This window comes from Excalfactoria chinensis, chromosome 12 (assembly GCF_039878825.1).
Source record: "Excalfactoria chinensis isolate bCotChi1 chromosome 12, bCotChi1.hap2, whole genome shotgun sequence".
In the NCBI taxonomy this organism is placed as follows: Eukaryota; Metazoa; Chordata; class Aves; order Galliformes; family Phasianidae; genus Excalfactoria; species Excalfactoria chinensis.
Genome location: NC_092836.1, coordinates 8,496,117 through 8,522,509, shown reverse-complemented (window position 1 = coordinate 8,522,509; position 26,393 = coordinate 8,496,117). Strand labels below are relative to the sequence as shown.

Genomic DNA, 26,393 nt, shown 5'->3' with positions numbered 1-26,393 from the left:
TTAAAGCAGCCTCAGGCAGCGTTCTCCTCCCGATCCCGGCGTGAAAACAGCGGGGCTGGGACAGCCGCAAGACCCGCGGTCGGCGCCCTCCCGTGGGCACCCCGTGGGTCGGGGCCTGCCTGCAGCCCCGTGGGTCGGCCCGCAGCCCCGCGTTCTGCCCCGGACAGACACCAGGCGCCGCGTTCCCAGCCCCGCAACGTCCCACCCCGCGGAGCTCCGTCCGTCCCCGCCGCGCCCCACGCGTGTCCCGGCTCTCAGATCGCCCCTCCCGCCGCGCAGCGCGCCCCCCGTCGGCCGCCCCCACCGCGAGAGCGCGGCCCCTTTAAGGCGAGGGGCGGGCCCAAGCGCCGAGCTCTCGCGGGAGTTGGGGGCCGCGCTCTCGCGAGGCCGAGGTAGCGCGCTGATTGGCTGCGGGGGGTTGAATGTAAGATGGCGCCCAGGGAGCTGTGAGGGGAAAAGACTCGGGGCCGAGGCGGCGGCGGCGCGAGTCTGCGGTGGCAGCGGGGCCGGGGTGAGGTGCGGCCGGGCCGCGGTGCCGCGCAGCGGGGCCGCCGGGCCGGGGAGGGCGGGGGGGACGACGCGAGGCGGGGGGACGGCGGGGCCGGGCGGGGCCTACCGTCGTGCGCAGGGGGGGTGGCGGCGGCGGCGGTTCCGGGGGCGGCGCGGGCCCGGCGGGGAGGGGGAAGGGAGGGGCGGCCCCGCCCGGCGGGAGCGCGCGCGACTTCGGCGTTCCCGCGCGGGGCGCGCCCCCCTCCGCGCCCCCCCTTCCCTCCGCCTCGCCCGGACGGCGGCAGCGCGCACCGGAAGGCTGCGGCCTCCGCCTTCCCTCGGAGCCCAAACATGGCTCCTGCGGCGGGGCGGCGGTGGGGGCTGCCCGGGACCCGCGGGGAACAAAGGAGGGGCCCGGCGCCCCGCTGCGTGTGGAGGCCGGGCCGGCGGTGGGGCTGGGTGCGGTGACGGGGCGGTTTGTGCCGGGGGAGCTCCGGGCTCTGTCAGCGCTGCCGCCGCCTTGTGCTGCTGCCTTGTTCTCAGCTCTGCCTTCCCCAGCCCGGTGCCGTGACAGGTGCGGAGGGAGGGGTCCCGTCGCTGCCTTTCTCCAGAGCCCGGTGATCTCTTCCCGATCGTATTAAGTGTCAAAGCCCATTGGGCGTAAAATGGTTCTTAATAAAGAAAAAGAAACCGGGGATGGAAAGGGCTTCTTTGTTCTGTCTTCTCCAGAACGTTACAAGTCTAAGAGCTCAGGACAAGAGCAGCAGAAATACATGCACCATGGTGACTGGTGAGTCTGGATCGTCCACATGCTGCGAGTTGTGTGTGTGTTCTCAGTAACCTCGGGCTGAGTTTACAAACTAACTGTGTGTGCTCGCCATCGTCAGAGGGCTTTGTGCCCTTCTTGCCTGGAAGATGGGGTTGTACTGAGCAGGGAGGGCTTACATCCACTTAGCAAAGGAAGTGTTCTGCCCGGGTGCTCTTTGGGCTTAAAAGTGTGCTGCTGAGGCCTATGTGAGAATTTGCTGTTTCTAATGCGTGTCGTATGGTTCACGGGAACGTATCCTGATGAAAGTGGCAGCTGCAGAACCTTGGCCTGTTGAATGTATTCAAAGGTTTTCTTCAGAAACGTGGGTGAGTTTAGTTGTAACAACTGTGGTTTCTGTGGTTACAGCATTACTTTCCTGAATCTTCCCTAACCCTGGTACCTGTGCTGCTGCGTGTGGCTGTGAAGCACAGCCTGAGCCATTCAGTGCTTTGTTAAACATGTCCCCAAGCAGCCTTTGGGTAGATGAGAATGATTCTGAGAGAGCCCGGGCTGCTCTGTTACCTCTGGTGCCTTTCTGTTGGCTGGAGTTGAAAGGAAGGTCCTGTTGCTGTTTGGGAGCAGGAATGATGCTTTCAGTACCACGTGGCACGGTGGGGTTCTGCTCCATGCTTGGGATTTCACATGTTGCAGTGGCTTACAGAAGCATTTTGGTGCTTTATGTATTAGTGACTCTTGGTGTAGTAATTTCATGCCAATAACAACAAAGGTTTTTCTGTGCTAGGTGAGAGCTTCCTTGTGACAGCTTGTGGCAGGGGAAGATTCACAAGACCAGAATGGTAGGCTGACTGTGGTGCTGATTAGGATGGAGCAGGTGAAGAATTTGTATGTAAGAAATTCATGCTATTTGTTCTGCTTCCTGGTGGTCAGAAGAGGTAGGTGGTGGTTTGGTGGTGGACCTCTTGCTGATCTTTGAGCCTGTTGCTTCTGTATCTGGGTTTCTGGCAGCTTCTGATCTCTGCTGTGGAGGAGCATGATGTGTGTATGAGCAGCTCCTGGGAGAAGGGTGGGAGTTCCAAAAGCAATGTATGAGCCTTAATGGGGTGTAGTTCCATGACATAACTGTTTGGGGCAATGGATAACTACTGATGTTCCTTGACAAGATTAACAGAAAGTGAATACTTTCCTAAGACGCAATTGATTCCTTCAGCCCTTTCAGCAGAATAAGTGCCAGTGCAGCAGTAAAGAGGAAGGCAGGACTTTACAAGGAGGTGAACCCTCCCAGCTCTGCAGCAGCTGGCTTTCACGTCAGCAGCACTAAAGTCAAAGAACAGCTGTTAGTGTTTGCTGCTGGACTCCTGGCATGGCATCCTTGAGGCTTCTTCCCTAGAAGTCTCCCCTCTGCAGGCTGTGTCTGCTAATGCACCTGCAGGTGGCTGTGCACTGTGGTTGTGCTGTTCTAAAAGCTGTGGTACTTAAGAAGAAAATGTGCAAGTTCTAAGTAGAAAATTGAGATAAGTTAATAACTCAAAATGTGCTTACTTGCTTGAGAGCATCTGTCAGAGCTTCTTACAGTTAGGTGCAAGATGAGTTTGTGTGCTGGGTGTAGGTCCCGTCTGAGTCCCTGAAGGTGCATTAGTAACTTTAATCTCTGGTTGATGTCACCTGGAACAAGGTTGATGAGGGGAAAAAAGGATGCAAAGCATCAGCTGAGCCACTTTAGTGGGAAAAGCTGAGCATTGAGCTTAGATGTGCTTAGCTGTTCCTTGGGTGGCTTCTGGAGGAAGCCTTGCTGAGTCAGCAACTGAGTGAGCAGCTTTATTGGTTCTGTCACACAGGCCTGAGAACTTGTCAGAGCAGAATGACTGACAGGTAGGAGAACTGTCTCTCTGTCCAGCTCTGGGCTCTATTTGCTAATTTCTACAGAGTTGCTGTATTTAGCAAGTGGGCACTGTTATCATCTGCTTTGTATCACTGAAGACTGGTACGTGTTTTAAGTAGTAATTCCAGCAAGTTGCCTCGTGCTCCCTTACCTGTGGTGTTCATTCTTGCTCACGCGGGCCTGGTCAAACATGCTATCTGTGAACCTCCTCCATGTAAACAAAAGCTCTGTGTGTTTGGACTGCTGTCACGTAACAGTGGAGAGTGGTTAGAGATCACTGTAGTGCTTGCTGGTATTGGTGGGAACTGGGCTTGGACTTGGCAGTGCGGTTACGCCACTGACAGCCTTGGACTTGCTCCCGTCTTCACACGGTTGTTGCATTCTTCTGTTCAATCAAAATCCTCTGTCCTGGTTCTGCTTGGTTAAATCTCTGTGAACTGTTGCTAAGGGTTCTGCTTTTCATGCTTCTTCTGTGAAGGACTGCAGTCAATATGTGCATATAGTGATGTTGTCCCTTTTTCTCCCGCATCTCCTTTTCTAGTCTGAATGCTGTGCTGTTTCATGTCTTTTCACAGCCATCTCAGCAGCTGGTGGTGTTAGAGCTCAGATCTATTTACCCTGTATGGGGACTAACGAGTACCTTAGAAACAAGCAGTATGCTCACTGCAGAAACAATTTGTGGGTTTAAACAAGTTAAGTCAATAAGAGAAGAACGCTGCCAGTGTGTACCCTGGAGCTTTCTAATGTTCTCAGGTGTAGTCATCTTTTTTTTTTTTCCTTGCACTCACTCTCCCAAATCATCTGACTGCTGCTGTCTCTCTGTTGTCTTTAAATGTTTCTTGTTAACCTTTTCTGATATTAAAAAGGTAACGGGAACCGATGCTGCTGTTGGCTGCTTAATTTCTAGTGCTCTGCTTCTCCATGTGCGTAGTTCTGTTTGAGGAATCTCTTGATTCCAGTGCTCTCCTTTCGCTTGCTGTGCTCAGATCGATAGGGCTCTACTAGTTTTAATAGCAGAGGGATGAATGCTGTGCCTGCTGCTCTTCTGTTCCACTTCCTATTAGCTGTTGAGAGTAGAGCTGCATGGCCTGACAGAACACCCTACCCGGTTCTCCCACCTCCATGGCTGTGAAGCAGGGCCACACGTATTGATTTCTGAGCTTCTCTCGCTAGCGTTGCATGCTGCAAACGAATGAGATCTGTGATTTGATTTATTCTGTGATGAGACTCGCCTGCTCTGGGTGAAGTATAATTCTGGAAGGTGTGACATGGCAGCGAGCTCTTTGAAATAGGTGTCATGGTTGTACCCGGTGGCATTCTGACTTCCCTGAACTGCTGAGGGTTAATTTGTAGCACTGCAAGGTGCCTTACAAAGCTAAAGCATCTGTCTCAGGGCATCTGGCCCTACATGTTTGCTGGATTTCATGTGGTGCTCAGTATCAGAAGTTAGTCACCGGAGTTGGGGATATCCTTGCACCAGAGGAGCGCTGTAGTTAAGAGTTTTCACTTTCTCTTTCCTTAAGGAACCCTCAGGACCTTGCAATATGAATAATTCTCTGGAGAACACCATTTCCTTTGAAGAATACATCCGCGTGAAGGCGCGAACGATCCCCCAGCACAGGATGAAGGAGTTCCTGGACTCCCTGGCTTCCAAGGGGCCGGAAGCTCTGCAGGAGTTTCAGCAGACGGCCACCACCACGATGGTGTACCAGCAGGGCGGCAACTGCATTTACACGGACAGCACAGAGGTGGCCGGGTCTTTGCTTGAACTCGCTTGCCCTGTGACAACCAGTGTCCAGCAGCAAACTCAGCAAGAGCAGCAGATACAGGTTCAGCAACCCCAGCAAGTCCAGGTAAGCATCTTAAATCATCTTTGGAGGTATATATGACTTGTTAACATGCAGAATAGCGTTCAGAGCCAGCTACTGGCTAACCTGAAACCAGAGGCAGGCGCTTAAGAAGCAAGACCAATCAGCTTCATACAGAAAAGTGTTTCCCTCTTGTTTAAGGAATTTGGTAGTAAATTTGTCTTGCTGTGCCTCCATTGAGCCCTGCTGTAGGAGGAGTAACATACATAGCAATGTAGTGGTGTAACCTATTTGAGAAATGGTTGACAGTTTTGGCATGTACACAGCTCCCTGAAGCCTTGCACTCTGTGAAGCAGCTATAAATACCCTTCCTCCTCTGCTGGTCTTGCTTTTTCTTGTTGTTTAGAGTGGCTGTGGGATCTAACTCTTGTTGCTTTTATTTTTTTAATGAAATCAGTACTCTTCCAGTAACTTTACTTGAACGTCCTGGAAGCTGTAGTTCTTGAGCTGGCTTTTAAAGCTAGAGAGAAATGCAAAGAAGGTGACATAAGTTGTGAACCATAGGAAGATGCTTTTTGGGAAAGGTGTTCCAAAAGTAGCTTACGTGCCAAGGAAGTTGGCTCCTTTGCACAGTTGTAGGAATCTTCTGCAGCTCTTTTAACAGGTATTAAAATAATTTGTATTAAGTATTAAATGAGAAATCAGGCATCAAGAAAAATATGTAACTTTGAGGACCAGCTGCCATGATCCTCAAACACTTCTTAGAGAGCTCATAGGTGGCGGGGTGTAACCAACGTTCTCTTAAGGTGCATCTCCAAATGGCTGTACTCTGGCTGTGATTTTGATGGGAAGCTTTCTGACTTGTGTAGCCTGCATCTAAGGTTGTGAGCTTTCTTCTTTTGCAACAAATGAGGGTATCATTGCTGTGGTACAGACCTGTGCTAACATCTCACTTGTGCGCTCTTATCCTACAGTAAAGACAAACTTTCCTCTTTCATTGGGTAACTTGTCTCCAATTACTCTTTCTATTGAGTAACTGAATGCTCAGCTAGGACTTCTGTAACCCGTTGCCCTACAGTAACTTGTGACACAAGGCTTTTGAAGAATAAAAGCCTCTAGTCTCACAGATAGATGCCTTAGATCTCTGCATGAGTCTATTAGAAGTGGTCAGGGGTGGCTTTGGTTCTGCCAGCTAGCACGTTTTGGGGGAGAAGTTTCATTTTTCAGTTCAGCAGAAGAATTCTTAGAAGGATTAGGGCTTTTTCTGTGCCTCAGCCTTGAAGATGTTAAAGGCCTCATACCAGTCTTAAAGCCGACAAGGAATATGTATGAATGCATGTGTTTCTTACTGCTGCCTCCTTCTGGAACTCCTCAAAGTTCAGGCTTGACCCTTGCAAGCCTCCTAGCAACAGAGATAGGGAGGGAGGTCAAATATCATGCACTCCTGACCTTCTTGAAAATAACCATAGAGTTGCTGCCAGAGTTATGTTCCTATTTTGTAAACTAAATGGCCTGCGCCTTATGGAGAATGGAAAAAAAATCTTAACAAAAGTCAAACTCTCAAAAAGCTTTTCTAAAATACATTGTGTACTTTTCTCCTTTCGTTTTGATGCAACTCTGCTTTAGTATACCTGCTTTCACATCTGTCAGTACAAACAGTAGTGTTTGTCTTGCCTTCTGTGAGGCTCTCTTTGTCCTGTTACCACCTTCCAGCACAGTCTGGTGGTACATCTTGTACCTGATGCGGTTGCAGCTTTCATCAGCAGGGCCACTGGATTTGTCCATATTTGAGCATCTGGTTCAGAATTATCTTTGAATTAGCCCTATTTTTTTTTTCTCAGAAGTTGGGTGGAGGAATGTCTTTACTCATCTGTGCAAGTTCTGAAGTGTTTTCAAGATTTCTTGTCAAGATTCAGTTAAGGTTAAACCTACGATGTAGCATGCATGTGTTTCATGACTATTTCTGTGGCAGCAGTGGCAAAGCCTGGTGGCTTTGTGTGAGCAAAACCACATGTTGTGCTGGGGCTCTGGGGGTGACAGTGTTCTACCAGAGCAGTGTGTTCTGATTCTGCTGTCTCACTTTGCTGTTGTTTTATGATAATCTTTGGTCATCTTCTGAGATCTTAATCAAACTTAAATAATCCCGGTTCTGGACTTGATAATCCTTTTAATTCTTGCTAATCCAATTGCAAATCAGTGAAGACCCTCTGAATGACCGCGCTTCTATCTGGCAGCGTGGTGGTGTTGCTGAAGGTGACTAATAATATCACAGGTCAGATGACCTCATGGCTGCAAGGGCTGATGACAGCCCTATGATCATAAAGATAGACAGTGCTCAGGTTTCATCCTCTGTCTTCATCGCTGAAGACAAAGACAGTGCATGACTGCTGCTGTTTTTATTTGTCCTGGCAAAATGTTTTGAAGAAGTTGCCACCTTGGGGTTTTCTTGCCTAAAAGATTCAACAAACTATTGCCTAACATTTATTTCAAAGTAGATGGAACTGTTCTGTTAAGTTATATAGCAGTTGGTGCTACAGTGCAAGTGTCCTGGAACTCCTTTCATGCTCAGTATCACAGTGATGTTATGCCTTAATAAATGGTTTAGCATGTCAAGTTGTCAGGCCCTGTGCAGTGTTGGGCTGGGTGGGAAAGGCTGTGTTTTGTTGCAGTCGAGTAAGAGTTTTATCAGCTTAGCCTCTGAGATTCTGCTAGCTGGTTTTGGCCATTGAAGCTGCAGAACTGGTGACACCAGCAAGAAGAAATGTTAACACTGACTTCCTCAGAGAACACAGTATTGGTGCAGTAGTGAACCCCTTCCTCCTTTCACTTCTCATATTTACCTGCAGGATGTAGCTGGAAGGATATCAGTGAAGAGTTATTGTCTGTGCAGGGTGAATTCAGTGCATGTAGGGAAGTTCATTTGTTCTAACCTGTCTTAGGACAGTCTGATGTCAAGGTTGTAGGAGCTCCTTGTGCTGGGGATGAGGTGAAGATGGTACAGGTGAGCTAGGTTGCCTGACTAGATAGGGAATGGTTAAATGACTGTGTAAACTGTGAAGGCATGAGCCCTTCTAACTCCCCAGTTCCTTATGTGCTCTTTCTTATTGCTTTAGCCTTCTTCCAGTCTGTTCCATGATTTCAGACCAGTATAGGCATTGTCTGTGACGTAAAGCAGGAAAAGGTGTGCTTCAGTATCTCAGAAGAAAATCTTATCCTTGGCTCTGCAGAGAATTCACCTTTCCTTCATTTCTGGTGGGAATGGCTGTCCCCTTGTCCCTGTCTTGGTTTGGGGTTCAGCCTGCTTTTCTAACACAAGGTAGGGCTCCTGTTTGCTTATCTTTGAAAAGCATTCTAATAAGAGGTATTAGTGTAGCAGCTAGCATTAATTAACATTTACTAGGGTGGATTGTGCTGCTTCAAAGAATGGTTGTAATACAGAGTGGTGTTTTAAAGATAGCTCCTTCTTGTTCTTGTGTATGGAAATAGGCTCCTCTTCAGGAGAGGGAAGCTGTTTGTTGTCCTTGCTTCATGTGTTCTGACTTAGGTCTAAATCCTGCCTCAGAGTGGAGCTTGACAACATAATCCTGATATGGTAACTGTTGAAACATGCAAAATACCTTTGTGGTCTATGGCATTGTCTCACTGATGTTGATGAATGAGCAGAGGAAAAAACCTGGAGTGAGTGTCTGGTAATTGTTCAGAACAGTCGACTTGTGTTTTCCCTGTAGACCTTATTTACTTTGATAGGTAGTACAGGACTTCCTGTAAGGCGGTTGAATAACAAGTTCACCATTTCCTGCTACTTCAGTGATCAGTCTTTTCACCTATTTTGTACTTATCTGTATGCTGTTGGTACCTTCTCACCTAATGTAAGAAGGAACCCTTTATTCAAGCTAGCTCTAAGTGCTGGAGTCACTGGTTTTGAGGGAAGTGCATTTTAACCTTTAAATGGGGCTGAGAATAGTCAGGAAATTGCAATTCAGCTCATCAACATTTTTGACCAGGTGGTTTACTTCCATTGGTTTGCTCAGTTGTGGAAGTTCACTGCATTGCTCCTGCTGGCTTTTGGAATATACTTCTGCAGCGAGTTTGCCGCTTGTCCCCTCTTACCTGTTCTGGGTTTTGAGCCTAACTTTTGGGATTGCCTTCTGATGAAACTAAAGTGTAAGCTATTGTCTAGTTTTGTCTCAGTGTTACTGAATGGCTACTGATCTTCTCTTTGTATGTGCTCAGTTCTAGATAAAATGTGTGTTCCTTTCTTATTTTTCCTTAAAATGGCACAAGGTTCCCCCTTTAAGAGAATGAAGCTTGGTTCTACCCTGCTATTACAAGACAGGGCAGGCATCTAATGCTTTTGACTCTCTAGTCTGCAAGTATTTGGCCCAACTTCTAGCTATTTTATTGTAAAAATGCATTTGTCTTTAACTGCAGCCTGCTGGGAAGTGATTATTGTATTATTTACGTCCAAACTTCTGACAGTAAGCAGTCTTCCAGTGTTGGTGACTTGATGTGTTATTCTATTGCACCAGTATAATCCAGGCATTCCCAGCATAATGGTTTTCCTTCACCTTGGTGCTGAACGTTGCTGTCTCTGTTGGTCTTTGCCTGCAAATTTAAAACATTTCTTTCTGTAAAGGATATTTTAATGTCAGCCTCTGATGCTGTTTAATTCTTTGGCCTGTTGTCTCAAATGAGTTAAGTCTTTAAATCTGAAGTGTAGGCTCGTAGCGCTCCTGGGTGCAAGCTACTTGGAAATGGAGAGGGAGTTGCTGCAAAATATGGTTGATAAAAATAGCTATGTAATTCACAAGGGATGTGTAATATGTAGTAGGGAGAGCTTCAATATTCCTTTAAATAGGAGCAACCTCTACTTGGAAATGTGATGTCAACAGTTTACAGTATGAAGAATGTGCAGCGGTTCTGGAGTCTGACTTTCACAGTGTTTTTGGGTCTGGGCTCATTCTCTGGATATTTAAGAGAATAAAAAACCCGTTGTGTCCTCTAGAACAGTAGCTAGGCATCGCAGGTGTAGAGGCTAGGATTTAGTTCTTGCAGAGCATTGTGTGACTGCAGGTCATGATACTCACCTGCTGAAAGTGATGGAAGCTGCCCATGGCTTTTAGAGATGTGGGCTCTGTAAAAGCAGAGAGAAGAAAGTACTGGTCTGTTCTTAGGCTGTGCCTCTTGCTTAAACCCAATTCACGGCCTGACTAACTGCACTTAACACTATGAAATTGTCTCCTTGCAGGAGCAGGCTATCAAGTTTTCTGCTAGTGACAGAAATACCGATTTCATTCATGAATGTAAAATTGCATATATAGTGAAGGTGGGGGTACTTCTGAGGTATTCTCAATCAACGTGCATATTCTTAAGGTGCGCTGCAGAAGTATGGGATGAATGACACCTTTACCTCTTTCTGACATGATTCTAAAATGCGTTTCTCACATTTAAACTGAAAAATCTACTGTGTGATAATGCATTTTAGATTGACCCATCTTGACCATCCTGTGCTTGGGCCTGTTTGCTGGGCACTGCTCGTAGTGTGGGGCAGTGTGGTCTGAGTATCAGATGGAACTGAAGAGCTGTCCCGTAGGTGACTTCATCTTTTTCAATTAACTCCTGAGCAAATCCCTTGCTGATGCAGCTTTTTAAGCTGCCATGCTGGTGCAAGGTTGTATGTGTCTTGTTACCTTGCAGGAAATTATATAAAGTCCACATCATTTGGATTGCAGTATACTGCATACAGCTGTCAGCAGGAACCTCTAAAATTCACTGTTATTACCAGGAACAGAATGAGTTGCTAACAGGAGGTGACTTACACAATTGGTTTGCAAGTGGTGCGTTTTGCTACCCCACTTGCTACTTAGCTATTCTTAATTGGCTGCAAATGAGTCCTTAGTGGTTTGTTCTTTTTAAGACTTTTTAGTAGTGACTGTAGGAAGTGGGGTTAAGATTTTGCATAACTGTGCAGCATAAACGTGAGTGTAGAGTTTGTTCTGATGTTATATTTACTTGTCAATCTTTGATAAGTGAGATGGAAGAGGCTGAGGGAATGTGAGCAGGGAGACACAGTTTTATGGCTAAATAAATCAGGGTTGACCTCAGCCATCACATGGCCCTTGCAGGTGTCACTAAAAAAGCTCTTGTATTTGCAAGGAAAAGCTGAATGCCCCCCTTAAGATTAAGCTTTAAGGAAGCCTGGAGAAGCTGGTGATCGTGGAAGGCTGGGATGTTACTTCTGAGAACTGGTCAAATGCAGCAAATTGTTTGGGGAGTGCAATGGGTAAGCCTTTGGAGAGGAGAGCAGACCTCTCAGTGACCTGGGAGTGAGGACATCATCTGGGTTGGGCGTAGGAGGATTTATTTATTTCCCTTAGAGTTCAAACAATTCCTTTCAGTTCAAGTAGTAAAGTATTTTATCCATAGTATTCAGCATTGAGTGAAATGCCCGAGACAGAAAATACAGCTGAATGGCTTGGGTAATAAATGCAACTAAATGGAATAAGTAAATAATAAAAAGTTAACTGGTTTAAATTATCCTTGTCAAATAAATACTTCTGACGTTTAAAATGCTATAGCAAGGCCTGTGCTGAAATAGCACTTTGCAATGGAAACAGCTCTGAAGACTTTCAGCCTCCAGGCCTGCAGTCTGTTGGCTTGAGCCAGCAGCACTTTGAGGATGGAGGTGCAGCTCACGTGTTGTTCTGTCTGTTCATGCAATACCATGTAAGCACAGCACCTGCCCTGCTCCTGTCAGCTGGGCACTTCTGGAGTAGCTCATCTGGTTTAATTTTCCTGAGATCTTTAGTAGTAATTTTTAGGTCCATATATTAAAGCTGAATGTAAAAGACCTGGGGCATAGCAAGACCTCCAGAGATGTGCTGTCTCTGCCAGTGGCCCTGCTGCAGGTTGCTGCTGCTCATTGTTGCTAACCACCCAATTGATGTCGTTGCAGGTTCAGGTCCAGGTCCAGCAGTCACCGCAGCAGGTCTCCGCCCAGCAGCTCTCTCCACAACTCACTGTCCATCAAGCTTCTGAGCAGCCAATACAGGTCCAGGTGCAGATCCAAGGCCAGGGGCAGCAGCAGGCCTCCCAGACAATACAAAGTCAGTGTCTTCAGAGCCCCAGCCCATCTCAGCTGCAGGCAGCTCAAATCCAAGTGCAGCAAGTGCAGCATGTGCAGACTGCCCAGCAGATCCAGGCTGCGGAGATACAGGAGGAGCACATACAACACCAGCAGATCCAGGCGCAGCTTGTGGCAGGACAGGCCATCACTGGTGGTCAGCAGATCCAGATCCAGACAGTGGGGGCATTGTCACCTCCACCTTCTCAACAAGGCTCTCCGCGAGAGGGAGAGAGGAGGATCAGCACCGCTAGCGTCCTTCAGCCGGTGAAGAAACGCAAAGTGGATATGCCTATTACTGTATCGTATGCTATTTCAGGGCAGCCAGTTGCCACAGTGTTGGCCATTCCTCAGGGCCAGCAGCAAAGTTATGTCTCTCTAAGGCCAGACTTGCTAACAGTGGACAGTGCCCACCTGTACAGTGCCACTGGGACCATTACTAGCCCCACTGGAGAGACTTGGACCATCCCTGTTTACTCTGCTCAGCCACGTGGTGACCTTCAGCAGCAAAACATAACCCACATCGCCATCCCTCAGGAGGCCTACAATGCTGTCCACGTCAGTGGCTCCCCAACGACACTGACCACAGTGAAGCTGGAAGATGACAAGGATAAGATGGTGGGAAGTACTTCAGTAGTGAAGAACTCTCATGAGGAAGTGGTGCAGACTCTTGCTAATTCACTCTTTCCAGCGCAGTTTATGAATGGCAACATCCACATTCCAGTGGCAGTGCAGGCTGTGGCCGGGACATACCAGAACACAGCACAGACAGTGCACATATGGGACCCGCAGCAGCAACAGCAGCAGCCCACACCCCAAGAGCAGGGGCAGCAGCAGCAGCAACTACAAGTCACTTGCTCAGTAAGTTTAACTTGCTTGGGTCTTGGTCCTCAATTAACAACTTGCAGATGTTCTGGGGAGAGGGAATGTGAGCAAACAGCTTGTATCAAGGAAGCAGTGATGTCTCTCTTCCTCTGGTCTGGACGTGACATACAGCATTTGTCTCCTGATGTAGGGCTGCCACATGTAAATACTGGTACATAATTATAGAGTGCAAAACTTCCCAAAAGACAGTTCTTTGTTAATCTCTGTAACGGAAATGAATAAACAAATGCATATTGGTAGCTTCCCCGTAGCAGGTGTTCCATGGTCTGCAGTCTGTTCCTGAGCTGTCTAAAAGGAAAGGTGGGGACCACAGCAACAAAGCATGAATGTTCTAGTGGCCTAGTTGTGGTTACTTTGTGTTATGTGGCATTTGGAGTTCCCAGCAGATCCAGTGCCCAGTTAAAATGTCAAGATCTGACTAGCTGTCAGAGCGGACTTCATGGATCAGGTGTACCCATCTGTAACCGACCTGTTTCCAGTAAAGACCTGGTGTGCAAGAAGGCCATAATGACTGATGGCAAGTAACTATCTCTTTGTCATGCTTGACAAACATAGCAGCCAAATTTGCTGATCTTTTTTAAAAGGGTTTTTAATTGGGTTTTGGAACTTAGTTAAATAGGGCAATTAATGACCTGTCTTATATGTGCAAATGAATGTAGTTTTTTGTTTTGTTTTTTTAATCAGAAGGTGCAGAGATTGATCTGTGTCACAGCCTGTTCTTGCTGAATGGAATGAGAGCAGAAATACCTGTGTCTGCTAGCACCAGTGTTGTCACAGATTCCTTCCAGTTTTTAAATAACGCTTTTGGCTTTGTAAAGACACACATGCCTTCTACTTCATCAGTAAGCAGTGGGACAAGGAGGATTGCTTTTTGGTTCTCATGTCTGTGTTTCTGAATCGAGCCATAACCTTGGTAGGCTACAGCACATCTTCAATGAAAAGGGTTCCCTGCACGTCTTGATGAAGCACCAGTTGCTGGGTGCCCTCTTCTATAAAGCTGAACTTCAACCTACAGCCCGTAGGTCATGAAATACATCTGTTGTTTTCTTTTGCCGTTGTCTATTGTTTGTTTGTTTTGTTGATTTCAAAGAGCTTTCAGGATCTTATTTTTTCCCCCTGTATTGGTACATTGGAGATAACTTTATTCCTTTCAATTACTCAAAATAAGTTGACTGAACTTCTTGCCTTTCTGCTGACCATGTTTTGGGGGAGGTTATTTCAAATGTCTTTTGAGAATACATTCATAGAATCCTTTCCAAAGTGTAAACTCCATAATTTCTCTAATGATTTCTTGTAAAGCTTCTACCAGTGCTGTGTATTCCTGTATGTAGCGGTCCACAGTATTTGGGTATCAAGACAGTATTCTGATTAAAAGTCTGTGGAGTTCTGAGTTCTGAATAACCCCCTAAACATGGAGGCAATCCTGGAAGGCGTGTGCTTTTCCTCTAGGAAGGATGATAAAGCTGTTGTAGGTGAGCATCTCACGTTTGGGTGTTGTCTGTCTCACAGCTGTGAGACTCTGTGGTATTCCCTGGCAGTGTCAGCTTAGCTGGGGCAAGCCACGAACAGCTCTTTTGTTCTGGTTTTGAAAAAACGCAAGAAGTCATTTAAAAAGCAGCTTCCAGTCCAGTGACTCCAGTGTGTCTCCTTTGCACCAGATGAGACAGCTATAGGTCAGGGCAGCAGATCCCCCATCCTGCTGGAGCTGGCAGACATCTCTGTTGTTTGGAGGCTGATGGGACAGTACTCTGCAGGGGAGTGGGGGTAAAATCCTGGCTCTGATGGAGATGGAGTGTCAGTTCTCACCCTTAGGCTCCTGTCTTCTTTACAACATAGGCTTGATTGACAGCTTCAACTTTGTTGCCATCTGCCTCTATAAAAGCTGAGGCTTTTCAGTGATAGGCTTCCACTGCAGCTATGGTGATGGAGGGGCTGATATGCAAACAGCAGTTGTGAGCTGATGCAAAATCAAACAAAGCAGCAACAGAAGCACAACAAATCAGAGGTAGGCAGTCTGAAAGCTCCAGTCTGAGGCTCTTACAGGCATCTCCAGTCTCACTGTGGTGTTGTGGTGGCATTTTTTGGTGGTGTTTTGGTTACATTAAATTACAGGTATTACTAATGTCTACAGCATTTTCATCACGGACTCTAATAGTACCAGAGCAGTTGAGCCTCTCTTGCTGTAGTGAGATGGTGGTCTTTTGTGGTGGCTCAGCGTGGCGGGTTGAATAAAGTCAAGAAAAATACATTGGAGCAAAATCAGTAGTTCATTTTGCTGTTGGAGAAGAGACCAGAAGTCTGTTTTTGAGGGGATTTCAGCTCTATGAAGTTTCTTGTCCATGAATGAGCTTCTCTGTGACACTGCTGCAAGAACTGCTCGTGGCTGCTGGGTCTACTGTGATGTCCTGCAGGACTTTTGAATGCATCAATCAGCAAGTAGTATGGATTTGTTGAAGGGCTTTTAGATATGTCCATAAAAAAAAAGAAATAGTTGGAGAGACAAATGATCTTTCATGAGCAGTAAATTAGACAGCAAAGATTACGTGCCTTGGACTAATCTGGAGAGGGTGTTGCAAAAGGCTGATGTCCTGGGGCTAGAGGTAGCACTGCAGTTAATTGTTTTCTGTGCAACTGTTGTGTTTAAAAGTATATACAACTGAAATATTTTCTTTCATAGGCTCAAACTGTTCAGGTTGCTGAAGTAGAACAGCAGCAGCAGCCGCAGACTTCACCTGAACTTCTACTTCCAAACTCTCTGAAGCCAGAAGAAGGGCTTGAAGTGTGGAAAAGCTGGGCACAGACCAAGAATGCAGAGCTGGAAAAAGAAGCCCAAAATAGGCTAGCACCTATTGGAAGTATGTGTTGTGACAAGAGCTTTCTTTTCTTTCAGTCATTGCCTAATCTCTACTTGAAATATTAGCCGTTTACCGTTCCTCTTGGAAAGCACCTTTTTGTCAGTGATCATTTTTAAGTTTAAACAAGTATTTACATTGCAGTACTGATTATTGCATGGTCCACATGCCACAGGATGTATTCCAAGGGAAACATTATAGGTCTGTGTTGATCTGACTAGGGCAACTAGTCTAGTGGCTGCAGAAAAGGATATTTTATGGCTGTAATGCATGGCCGAACAAAATGGCTGTGTGTGCCAGCCAGCCTGGTAGAACAGTCATGGAGCTGCTGTTTTCCTGTTGCTGCAGGGCAGCATTTCATTGTACGTGGTAAAAGAAGGCTGTCGTCATGCAGTTGGCAGGGCACGGTCTTCCTCTTGGATTCCTGCCCACTTATCTTTTTGGTAGATCTGACAGCTTAGAGTCTTGATTTATTTTGGTTTTCTTTATTGTACTGGGAGAATGTGGTACTACTAGGACTGCCAGATAGACAGCAGAGCTGGAGATGTGGGAAATTGTTCCTGAAAGGTCAGAAATAATATGGTTTTATGGCTTAAATAATACAGCTTTGTTTTGTTTTCCAGGACGCCAGCTGCTGAGGTTCCAGGAAGATCTCATATCTTCAGCTGTGGCTGAGCTGAATTATGGTCTATGTTTAATGACACGAGAAGCACGGAATGGTGATGGTGAACCGTATGATCCAGATGTGCTCTATTATATCTTCCTGTGTATTCAGAAGGTAGGGGAAGAACAGTTCTATGTGCAGCAGAGCTGTGTGTGTTGTTGAGATATATAGGGAGGATTCTCCTTTATAAAGCAAAACTCGCTTCTAATAAGCTTCCCAAAGATTTCATAAGAAAGAAGTCTTTGCTTCTTCATTATAAGATAAAAAAGATGCAGTGATTAAATGTAATTGATAAGCAGTAGTGTGTTTCTTTTTTTCCTGAAGTAATTTATGAAGAATTGATAGTATGAGTTCAGTGTCGTGATGAGAATAAGAAGTCCTTTTAAGTTTGTCTTTTGGGGAAGGGAGGAGCCAGGGGGACGATGTGTGAGAAACCTATGAAGACTTGATCTAGCTGAAGCTTTAACTGGCAAAAATTTAGCTTTCTATGGCATGGGAAGTCTAAACTGGTAATGTTAGTGTGCTTCCTGGAAGAGCTGCAGGAACAGAACTAAACTGATAGGAGAATTGGCATCTGCCTCCTTATCTGAAGGAGCCTGGAGTCCACAGGACAGTTGTGTGAATTAACTTGCAATGAACACATCTAAAATAAGAGGTGAAGTCCAACCAACTTTGCTGGCTGTCTCTCCTTCCTGTCTTTGCACTGCCCTGATAGTAACTTACATTACTTGTTCTCAGTGCAGGGGTCCTCGCTTCCCTAGGTAGTATGTATTAGTCTTCAGCACTGTGAAGTGATTGAGTAACTGGGTGTGTGGGCTCTTAGGATAAAATCTTGTTTGAGAGGAGCATGCTGCCACTGTACTGGACTGTTATGAATCTTTTACAGTATCTCTTTGAAAACGGGCGAGTAGATGACATCTTCTCGGATCTCTACTATATTCGCTTCACTGAGTGGCTGCATGAGGTTCTCAAGGATGTACAGCCTCGTGTTTCCCCCCTTGGTAAAAACTTTTAAGAACTTTAACATTTTCTGGAGTTTGGAATGTTTAATTGAAAGCTACAGCAGGTGTGTAGTATGAATAGAAAACCTTTCAGCATCAATAAGTCTCTAAGACAGATGGTACTGATCAGGTAAAAGAATGTTCCATCCATAGGCTGTAGCCTCAATTAAGGAGCGCTTGCCTATCGCTTGTTGCCCATCAGAAGGCAGATAGTGGAGACTCTGTGCTTTTATGAGGTTGGCTTACTTGGAGATCCTTGATCCCAGCTGAGCTTCTTCATCTGAAGTGCTGATACATCTTGCCTGCAACATATGTTGTTGCTTTGGGAGATGTTGCCATATAGTCAGGTGGATATGGTCTTTCCATATCAAAACCCACTAAGTGTCAGGTTTTTTTGTGTGTTTTTTTTTTTTTTCCTTTTCAATAAAAGCACAGAGCCTCTGCTGCTCCAATCAAAAGCAGCTCATCTCCACCCTGTGTTTAGAAGATGATGGCAATAGGGCTGAGAGGGCATTTTGAGAAAAGGCAGGTTTTGTGTACAAAATCTAAAGTAAGCGTTGTGTTTTTAGAGGGCAGAAATCTGTTTCCTTATGACTTTGCTGCCTTTGATCTGATTAGATGTCAGTGAAGAAGCTATTGCTTGTGTTCAGATAGGCAGCTGATGTTACAGGCTAGGTGGCTACATAGCAGTGTGAGTTTAGGAATCCTTTTGTTTTCACTCTGGCTGTTTGATCTGTGCTTTGTCATTCCACAAGCCCTGGAGTTTATAGAGCTGTCTGTTTTTTCTGTTTATCTGTGTATTTGGAGTATAGTATTTCCTCTTCTACACAAAGGGAAAAAAAAATCTGAGAATCAAAGGATTACTCATGTGTCCAAATACATCACTTGGCACTGTGTACTGACTGAGGCTGTGCACAGGGCCAAGAGCTGATTTGTTATACTGGCCTGCCTGCTCTCACATATTATTGGATTAGGAGCATCTGCATTGGAGTTGGGTCATTAATTAAAAGCTGTTTAAGCACGTATTTATTTCTGTCTGACTAGAATATCTAGACATATTGCAGGAGTATGTTCTCTGCAATTTGAGGTTGATGTGTATACATACAATTGTTTTCCTAACTGTATCTGCTATTAAAAAAGTTAATTCTGTGGTGATTAATCTTGACGTCATTAAGGATGTCCTCCTTCCCTTAGAGAATAAATATCTTCGTTACGGACCAGAAAATGCTGCTTATCTGTTCCTGCTGTAACTGTCTCCTGGCATGATGCTGATTTTTGATTGTTGCAGGTTATGTCCTCTCTAGTCATGTAACAGAGGAGATGCTGTGGGAGTGTAAGCAGCTGGGAGCTCACTCCCCTTCCACCTTACTCACTACGCTGATGTTTTTTAATACAAAGTAAGTACTTGTGCCTGTGAGACTTTTGCAGCATAAAAACTTCACTGTCAGGGTTGTTGGGAAACTGCTGCACTGGATTAAGGCACTGTTGTGAATTTTGAATGGTTGCAGACAGAGCCCTCTTGCAGCCCCATCGGGCAAAGAAGATGCAGTGCAACAAGTAAAGAGCTAGCAGAGGGGAAACTAAACTTCTGCCTGTTGCATGCTTTGCTGGAATAGTCTTTAACTTGGTGTTGATTTGAGCTTCAACTGGCTCATGATGGGTGAAGATAACTGTGTTGCTGTAGAGGCTGTATCCTCTGAATATCCCGCATTCTCTTTTCTGATCAGATACTTCCTGTTGAAGACAGTAGACCAGCACATGAAGCTGGCCTTCTCCAAGGTATTGAGGCAGACCAAGAAGAACCCTTCCAATCCCAAGGATAAAAGCACGAGTATCCGCTATCTGAAGGCTCATGGTGCACACCAGACAGGCCAGAAAGGTAGTGTCTAGAATTTTCTTTGGGAACACTTACTGGGCTTGAAGAGACATGGAGATATCTGCAGGTGGGACTGTGAGAACCCCAGGCTTTATCAATTATTATTATCAGCCTAAGAGAAAGAAATGTGCGCTCCCTCTGAGAGAGTGTAGTACCTTTTAATAAGTATGTTTTGGAGGCAAACCTTACTTGAGGCAGTCAGGAGCTGAGGATAACTTACCTGTTCTGTTTTTGTGGGCAAGGGGGCAACTGTTAGTGTGTATGGGAAGAAACTTCTTTGGAAAGACTTCTCTTTTTCAGAGTGCTCAATGCACGTGAACTGTGTAGAATTATTACCTAAATGTAGTCTGTCCCCTTAAAAGCACGAAGCTGGAATTTGGCTCAGACACTGCATTCTCTGTGGTGAGATCTCTGTCACTTTGGGCACACATAGAAATGGAGAAATGGCTATGGGGAAGTTGTATTATTCAGTATGCCTGGAATAAAGAAAGCTCTCCATGTGATACTTTGAGTACTTGGAACCAGGCAGCTTTGTCCTGGAAGAGCCATGTCTCTTACCAACTACTGCTTCAGAGACTCTGTGACACTGCTCAGTTTGTTGTGCTTCTCATACAGAGTGTCTGACTGACTTCTGGGGGGTTGGTTTCTAGTTACAGATGATATGTATGCAGAGCAGACTGAGAATCCAGAGAACCCCCTGAGGTGCCCGATAAAGCTGTATGACTTCTACCTCTTCAAATGGTGAGAGCCTCCATTCCATGCCTATCATTGCTTGTCTTCACTGACTGGGTTGAACAGCATTTTGTAGCTGGCCTAGTTTTCAGGGCAGCATTTTACTCCTGGCAGTTTCTGTATTTGCATAAATGTACGTAGATGGGGAAGGGTGTTGATTATGAGAGGGTGGGATTTTTCCTATATGGTCACCTAACTTAACTTGGAACTTTTTGTGGTACTTAAAGAGACAAACTGTTATTTGTGAACTGGCTGCTTTTAATCTCATTCTTGCTCTGAAGGTTTGTTGCATTGGCATGAGCTCATTGTTCTGCCTGTGACTTGCAAGCAAGTGATCTGGAAGCATCTGCAGCTTGAGATTAGGGTCCTATTCACATTGGCTTCTGAACAAAAATGAGGACTGGAAATTGGAGGGAATGTCAAAGGACTCACCTCTAAATTATTGTGATTCTGATAACTAAAGTATGTGTTCCTCTTAATGGGTTGCTCTGCAGCTAGTCTGCATGTGAAAAATATCCTAATTTTGCTTCACTCTGTTCTTTAAGGCATTTGTTATACTTGCCGGTGGGAAATAAAAAGTACTTACTTGTAGTTGCTGCCATGGCTTTTTAACCTTGGCACAGCTTAGACACTTGGGACCACCGTTGTCCTGTAGGCATGGAGTTACTCTTAGGGACAAGTACCTTCGTGTCTCCTCAGCCAGATGTTTGCTGTCAGGATTTGTGAGGGCTGGGATGAGGACAGGGGAGGTCTCTCCCTCCCAGGACATTCTGTTAGTCTGGTTATTTCTGATCTTCCTCATGCAGCCCCCAGAGTGTGAAAGGCCGGAATGACACGTTTTACTTGACTCCGGAGCCAGTGGTGGCCCCCAACAGCCCTATCTGGTATTCCATCCAGCCGATCAGCAGAGAGCAGATGGAGCAGATGCTCACCCGGATCCTGGTGATACGAGAGATTCAGGAAGCTATTGCCGTGGCTAATGCCAGCACCATGCACTAAGGCATTCTTCTTGGCTCAGAAGGGGTGGGGTGGGGTGATGGGGGAGGGACAAGCAAAGAATTGTACAGACTTTTACACTAAAGGAGATGCCTAAGTTTTTGGTTTTTTATTGGTGTAGCTATGAAGCCCTTTTAGGCTTCTTCTCTTTAAAAGAATCTAAAGGAAACCTACCCATTGTGTATCCTACCCAACACACCAAACTGTTGGAATCATTGGAGGCTGCATATCCCCTGCAAGCTGGGAGCTGTGGAAAGCTGCTGGTTGACTCTGATTTTTTTTATGATGTAGAAAATATGAACTACAGGATTGGCCTGGATGACTGGGGCCTCTGTCTCCTTGGAGCACGTGCAGCCTAGAGGGCACAGAATGATGGATGGACCTGCTCAGCCAGTGGAAGAGAGGCAGGCATCTTCTTTTCTTGTGCTTGGACGTTAATTTGCTGTTATCTTGGAAGGAAGAGGAGAGAGTGAACTACAATTGTCATTTATACAAAGAAAACAAACAAACAATGATTTCTATTCAGACCTTTAAGTGACATTTTTAGATGTTAAAAGTACAAACTTTACCACACTCTTCTTTTTTTGGCCTAATACTGAGGCCTTAAACCTTGAGGCTCCTGTGCCTGATGGAATTCTTGTAACATACACTTGTGTATCATATAAAGATACCACCCTGTTTCTCTTATGTATTCTTACTCTAGTTGTTTATTAAGAATGATGAGCACGTCTTTTCAACATGCCATTGAACAATGTGTCTTTATTTGGGGAAGAGTGAGCTGTGAGGGTGGGGGGGTCGTTAAACAAAGATCAGTATGCAAACTGGTTGTTTTCATCCCTGTTTGTGCTTTCCAGCTTGAGTCTGCTGGACTTCTTTCACCCTGACAAATTAGGAAGGTAGAAGGGGATTACATTCTATTAAAGGACCTGGCTGTCTGCTGATGGAAGCTTGGTATCAGGCTAGGAACATGGATCTGTGAGACCAGATCAGGCTGTCAGTCTGTCCTAAATGTTCTGTGGCTGGCCTGTGAGGCTTCACTCCTAGGCAGATCCCCCTCTCCCTGCCTTTACAAACACGCCATACCAACTGTGTCAGAGGGAAAAGGGCCTTCCAGGGCATTCTGGGAGCAGCTTGTGGCTTACTCCTGCCATGTAACAGCTTCTTCAGAGTTTAACACAGCCGTGTAGCTTCTGGCATCATTCATGATCATAAACCCCAACCATGTAGCCTTGCCTTCCTGCATCTTAAATAGCTGCTGTATTCTATATTATTAACAAATAGTCTGCTCTTTTGAAGCCAGTGGGTAGCCAGCTGTGCTTGAAATGGGAGATCACTCTAGCCAGGCTTGTGATTTGTGCCATCAGCTTCTTGGATGCAGAGAGGTGACTCTGTTTCTTGAACTTGTCTTCCCTGCTTTTCCATCTCCTGTCCCTTCCCTGTTCCAAGATACATAGATAGATATCTACTTATATATGTATTACAATAAAAGAACTTGTTTACAGGCAAGCAACTTTTTTGAAGCTTCTGTTGGCCAACACTTATCTGTATTGAGAAGGAAGATTTGCCGTCTCTGTTGGATGTGTAAATCTGCACATAGATTGAGAATAGGAATAATGTTGTCTGCTTCTGTGCTCTTGATCCTTTAGAGGTGCGTGGGCCTAGCAAGACTTCAAGCCTCTGATGCTTCATGTTGGCAGTGTTCATGAGGAAGCAGATGTGCTCGAATTGGTTGTATGATTAGTTTGTTCCCTGTATAGGACTCTGTGCTTAAGGAAGTGCAGAGAGGTGAGGTAACCACTCACTGTTATTACTGATACCTGCACTCTAACATAGACTTATAGCTTAGTTTCCCACCTCAGAGTTATGCAAGGGGAAAATGACATTGGGTTGGTGTCCACATCCCGGTGGGTGAGTTGGGAAGATGGTGTCTAGATGGTGTGTCATGTTGACAACATATACCTTCAGTGACAGTCAGCCATTGGGAGTCAGCAGCTGCCTCCTGGTAAGGCAGCTGTCAGGATTGCTAGTGCCATTTCAGCTGTCACAACTCTATAATCCCTTTACCATACCGTAGCTACTGGCCCTAACTCAAGTATTTAAGGATGTGGTGAGGGTCCAGCTCCCACTGTTTCAAACAGGTGGGAGTGGTTGTTGTTCAGGATGCTGCACAGGCTTGCACAGAGCAGATTTCTCTATCTTCAGAAGAGAGACACAGTGATATGAAACTGCAGATTGACCGCTTGTGCTCGAGTCCTGGTGTGTGCTCTGCAATGCTGCATGTGAAACTAGCTCCAGCGTGCCTGCACTCATGTGAGCCTGCTGCTTGCTCTGTCTCCATCAGAAATGCAGTGGGTATTCAAGTCATCTGCCAGGTACTAAGTGTGCAAGCCACTTCATTAAGCGGCTTTGAGAGTCACCTTACTCTATAAATTGCCAGAAGCTGGAATAACTTAAAAGAGTATCAGGGTGATTTCAGGTTAGGGTTGAACAGATAATTCAGCTGAAGTTTCAGGAGAAACAAAATTCCACATTACCTAAAAATAAAAAGTTCTAGATGGTGTGTTCCCCTCTAGATGGTGTGTGCCCTTACGAGCACGATGGTCTGAAGTCTTGGTAAGAGAAGAGTTCTTGGCCTTGGACTTTACAGCTTAAGAGCGGAGGAACTTGGCCTGTGCTGAGCTGTGGAGATCTGCTAGCGATTGGTTGTGTCCTGACAGACTGAAGTGTTTCCATTACTTTCTCGTTGTTTGGACATATATAAGAGATGAACTTGCTGACTTAGTAGTGGACTGCTGTACTGTTGTGTACCGTCTCATCAGAATGTCCACTGTGTTCATTCATTCCCTATTTTCAGAGACAATCGATATACTGTGACTTAAGGATTATTTTTCTGGGCCTGGCTTCTAGTCTGGCTCTCTGGAGCTAGTTTAAAAGGTACAGTATTTCTGGAATATAAATACTATGTTCTTTGATAGTAAAGAACAGTATCTGCTCCCTTTTAGGGGCTCATAGGAAGGCGTGCACAGAGTGGCACAGTGCTATGGCATGGGGTTGCTATCCAAGTTCTGGGAGGTGTTCCCAGTCAAACATGTAAAATAGCTTTTTAACACTTTCCTATAACCAGCTTGTTTGCTGCTTAAAGGGCATTCCACCTAAGCTCCAAGAGTGCCAAACTGCTAGCTCTTGTACGCGTGTATATATTAAATGAGAACTCTCCGTGCCCTATGCCTTGTTTGAGGCAGGCTGAAAATGCATCAATCTTTAAATAACTAAAGCTGAGGAAGTCAAGCTAGAAGACCCTGCATTGTTGGTTTTGAATTACGCCCATCTTGTCTCTCTGATATGAAAGGAACTGTAGAAGGCAGAGTATGACTGACTATTGTAAAGCACCTCACACTCTGACATTAGGCTCATGTATTGTCCTACCTCTTGACACTAATAGCATTGCTTTCTTAAGGAACACTGTAGCCTCTCTTTCACACTTGTCTGTGGCAGCATTAGATTTTCATTTACTTTCAAAAGTTCAAGTATTTCCTTTAAGCAGTAATGGCTGAAACGGCAGAGAGCAGACGAGAGAGTGGTTCTTTACCTTTGCCTGAAGTGGTGAGCGAAAGGAACAGTCTAAGAGTGGCCTAAAATGGCACTTGTCTGATGGCTGCTTCAGAGATTTCCTTGGTTTCAGATACCAGACAAAATCTGAAGTAGATCCTGCTTTGGGCCAATGAAAAAGACTTACTCTGATCCCTAAATAAGAATCCACTTCCGCACTGTTGCTCTTAGGGCAGAAATGAAGTCTTTTCTCAGCTGCATCAGGGCTACTAACTGCCTCGGTGTGCTTAGAATGAATTAGGCCATCTTTAGGCCTCCCGCACAGTGGTAAGAACAGCTTCAAAAGTGGCAGAAATGGGCCCTCTGAGCATACGTGCAGTGGAGGCCTTCCTGATACTGCAGTCGCTCATCTTCTTGCTGGTCTGAGTGCTGCTAGATGCTAACGGACTCTGCGCAGTCTAACCGAACTGCACTGTCATCTGATTTTAATAGTGACTTACTTGCAATTAGCGTTTGGGCTCTTAAATCACCGTTAAAGAGGGATGTAAACTGTCTTCCACCCTATATGGGACTCTTCTTCCCATCTTCTTGCTGGAGCTGCTCCTCTCAAGTACTACAGGGAACATACCTTATCCAGTTGTTTCAGCCTGTTCAGTCTCACTCGTGCCAATGCATAGGAAACAGCCCTCCTCAGCTGCTGGCAGTGCTAAGTTGAGCATCTTCCTACCTTAACAAGCATCTTCAGTTTTCTTCCAGCAGTTTCCCAGACCCGCTGCTTCCAGTCTGTGCAGCGACTGCTGAGTCCCCTCCCCGTCAGTTCCCTTCTGCTGTGTGGCTGAAGCTCAGCTCTCAGCACTGCGGCCGCTTTCCCTGTAATAACCTTGTGCATGGCAACGAGTTTGCCTGCTTCTCTGTTCTTGTTTGAGCTCACCAGGATGGGGAGGCAGATGGAACCCACTTACAGCAGCAATAAACTGTGTCTAGATCTCAAGAGGGAACTGCAGGAGAGAACGAGGTGGAGAGGATGTCTCAGAAAGGCAGGGTCCAGTTGCAGCCCAGAGCCTCGCTTGATAATGAGTGTGCAGCCTATATGCAAAATACGTCTTGTCTGTCCCTCCCATGTTGACCCTGATCTAAACAGCACATGTGATTGGCATCCTGCAAAGTGACCTTCAGAACTCTCCAGTAGCTTTGCCCCGTGAGTAACTCACACTACAAATCATTTTAAAGAGATGCACTCAACTATTTTTTTAATTTAATTTTACTCTTATATTCTCTGCTCTTTGTAATCTGCTTGGAAATAAAATGTTTTTCCCTGCAGCCCTTGTTGTAGTCTCTTTGAGAACCATTCATCTTTGCCGAGTATTTCTCTTGGAACAGAGGCTGACTTGACCTATTTACGGCCGTGCCTGTGCTGCAGCGTAGCACCTGAGATCAGCGTGTGCCTCTCAGGTAGGCTTAGAAACCTTTGCTAGCACCGTCCTTCATTTCAATCAGAATGGTAGAATGGCTCAGGAGGGATCTCTAAGCCCTCAGAGCTCCAACCCCTGCCGTGGGCTGGCTGCCCCTCCAGCTCAGGCTGCCCAGAGCCACATCCATGGCCTTGAGCACCCCCAGCGATGGGCACCCACAGCTCTGGGCAGCCGTGCCACTGCCTCACCGCCCTCTGAGTGCAGGATTTCTTCCTAACATCTAACCTAAACCTCCCCTTTTAGTTCAAGGCCATTCCCCCTTGTCCTGTCACTCCGTGTCCCTGTAAGAAGCCGGTTC

At 45.9% G+C, this 26,393-nt stretch overlaps 1 protein-coding gene across 4 annotated transcripts; it reads left to right on the top strand.

The window, feature by feature from the left end:
- Positions 1 to 402: 402 nt before the first annotated feature.
- Positions 403 to 25,942, top strand: QRICH1 (glutamine rich 1). Of its 4 annotated transcripts, none has more exons than XM_072347137.1 (11): positions 403 to 511; positions 1,219 to 1,279; positions 4,661 to 4,990; positions 11,901 to 12,929; positions 15,631 to 15,808; positions 16,429 to 16,583; positions 17,356 to 17,470; positions 18,759 to 18,867; positions 19,198 to 19,349; positions 19,997 to 20,087; positions 20,885 to 25,942. In XM_072347137.1, the coding sequence occupies exons 3-11, from the start codon at positions 4,682 to 4,684 to the stop codon at positions 21,075 to 21,077; spliced, it is 2,331 nt and encodes a 776-aa protein (XP_072203238.1). In that variant the 5' UTR covers positions 403 to 511; positions 1,219 to 1,279; positions 4,661 to 4,681; the 3' UTR covers positions 21,078 to 25,942. The 4 variants fall into 4 exon arrangements, with proteins under 4 accessions (XP_072203238.1, XP_072203236.1, XP_072203235.1 ...); XM_072347138.1 differs by having other exon boundaries at positions 496 to 516; XM_072347135.1 differs by lacking the exon at positions 1,219 to 1,279 and having other exon boundaries at positions 403 to 516.
- Positions 25,943 to 26,393: the final 451 nt, after the last annotated feature.

What these genes read in the sequence shown, in the direction of transcription:
- QRICH1 (XM_072347137.1), top strand. Translation starts at nt 4,682, where the DNA reads ATGAATAATTCTCTGGAGAACACCATTTCCTTTGAAGAATACATCCGC. An exon ending in AACTACAAGTCACTTGCTCA is followed by an intron (nt 12,930 to 15,630) that starts GTAAGTTTAACT and finishes TTTCTTTCATAG; the next exon opens with GCTCAAACTGTTCAGGTTGC. An exon ending in TCTTCCTGTGTATTCAGAAG is followed by an intron (nt 16,584 to 17,355) that starts GTAGGGGAAGAA and finishes AATCTTTTACAG; the next exon opens with TATCTCTTTGAAAACGGGCG.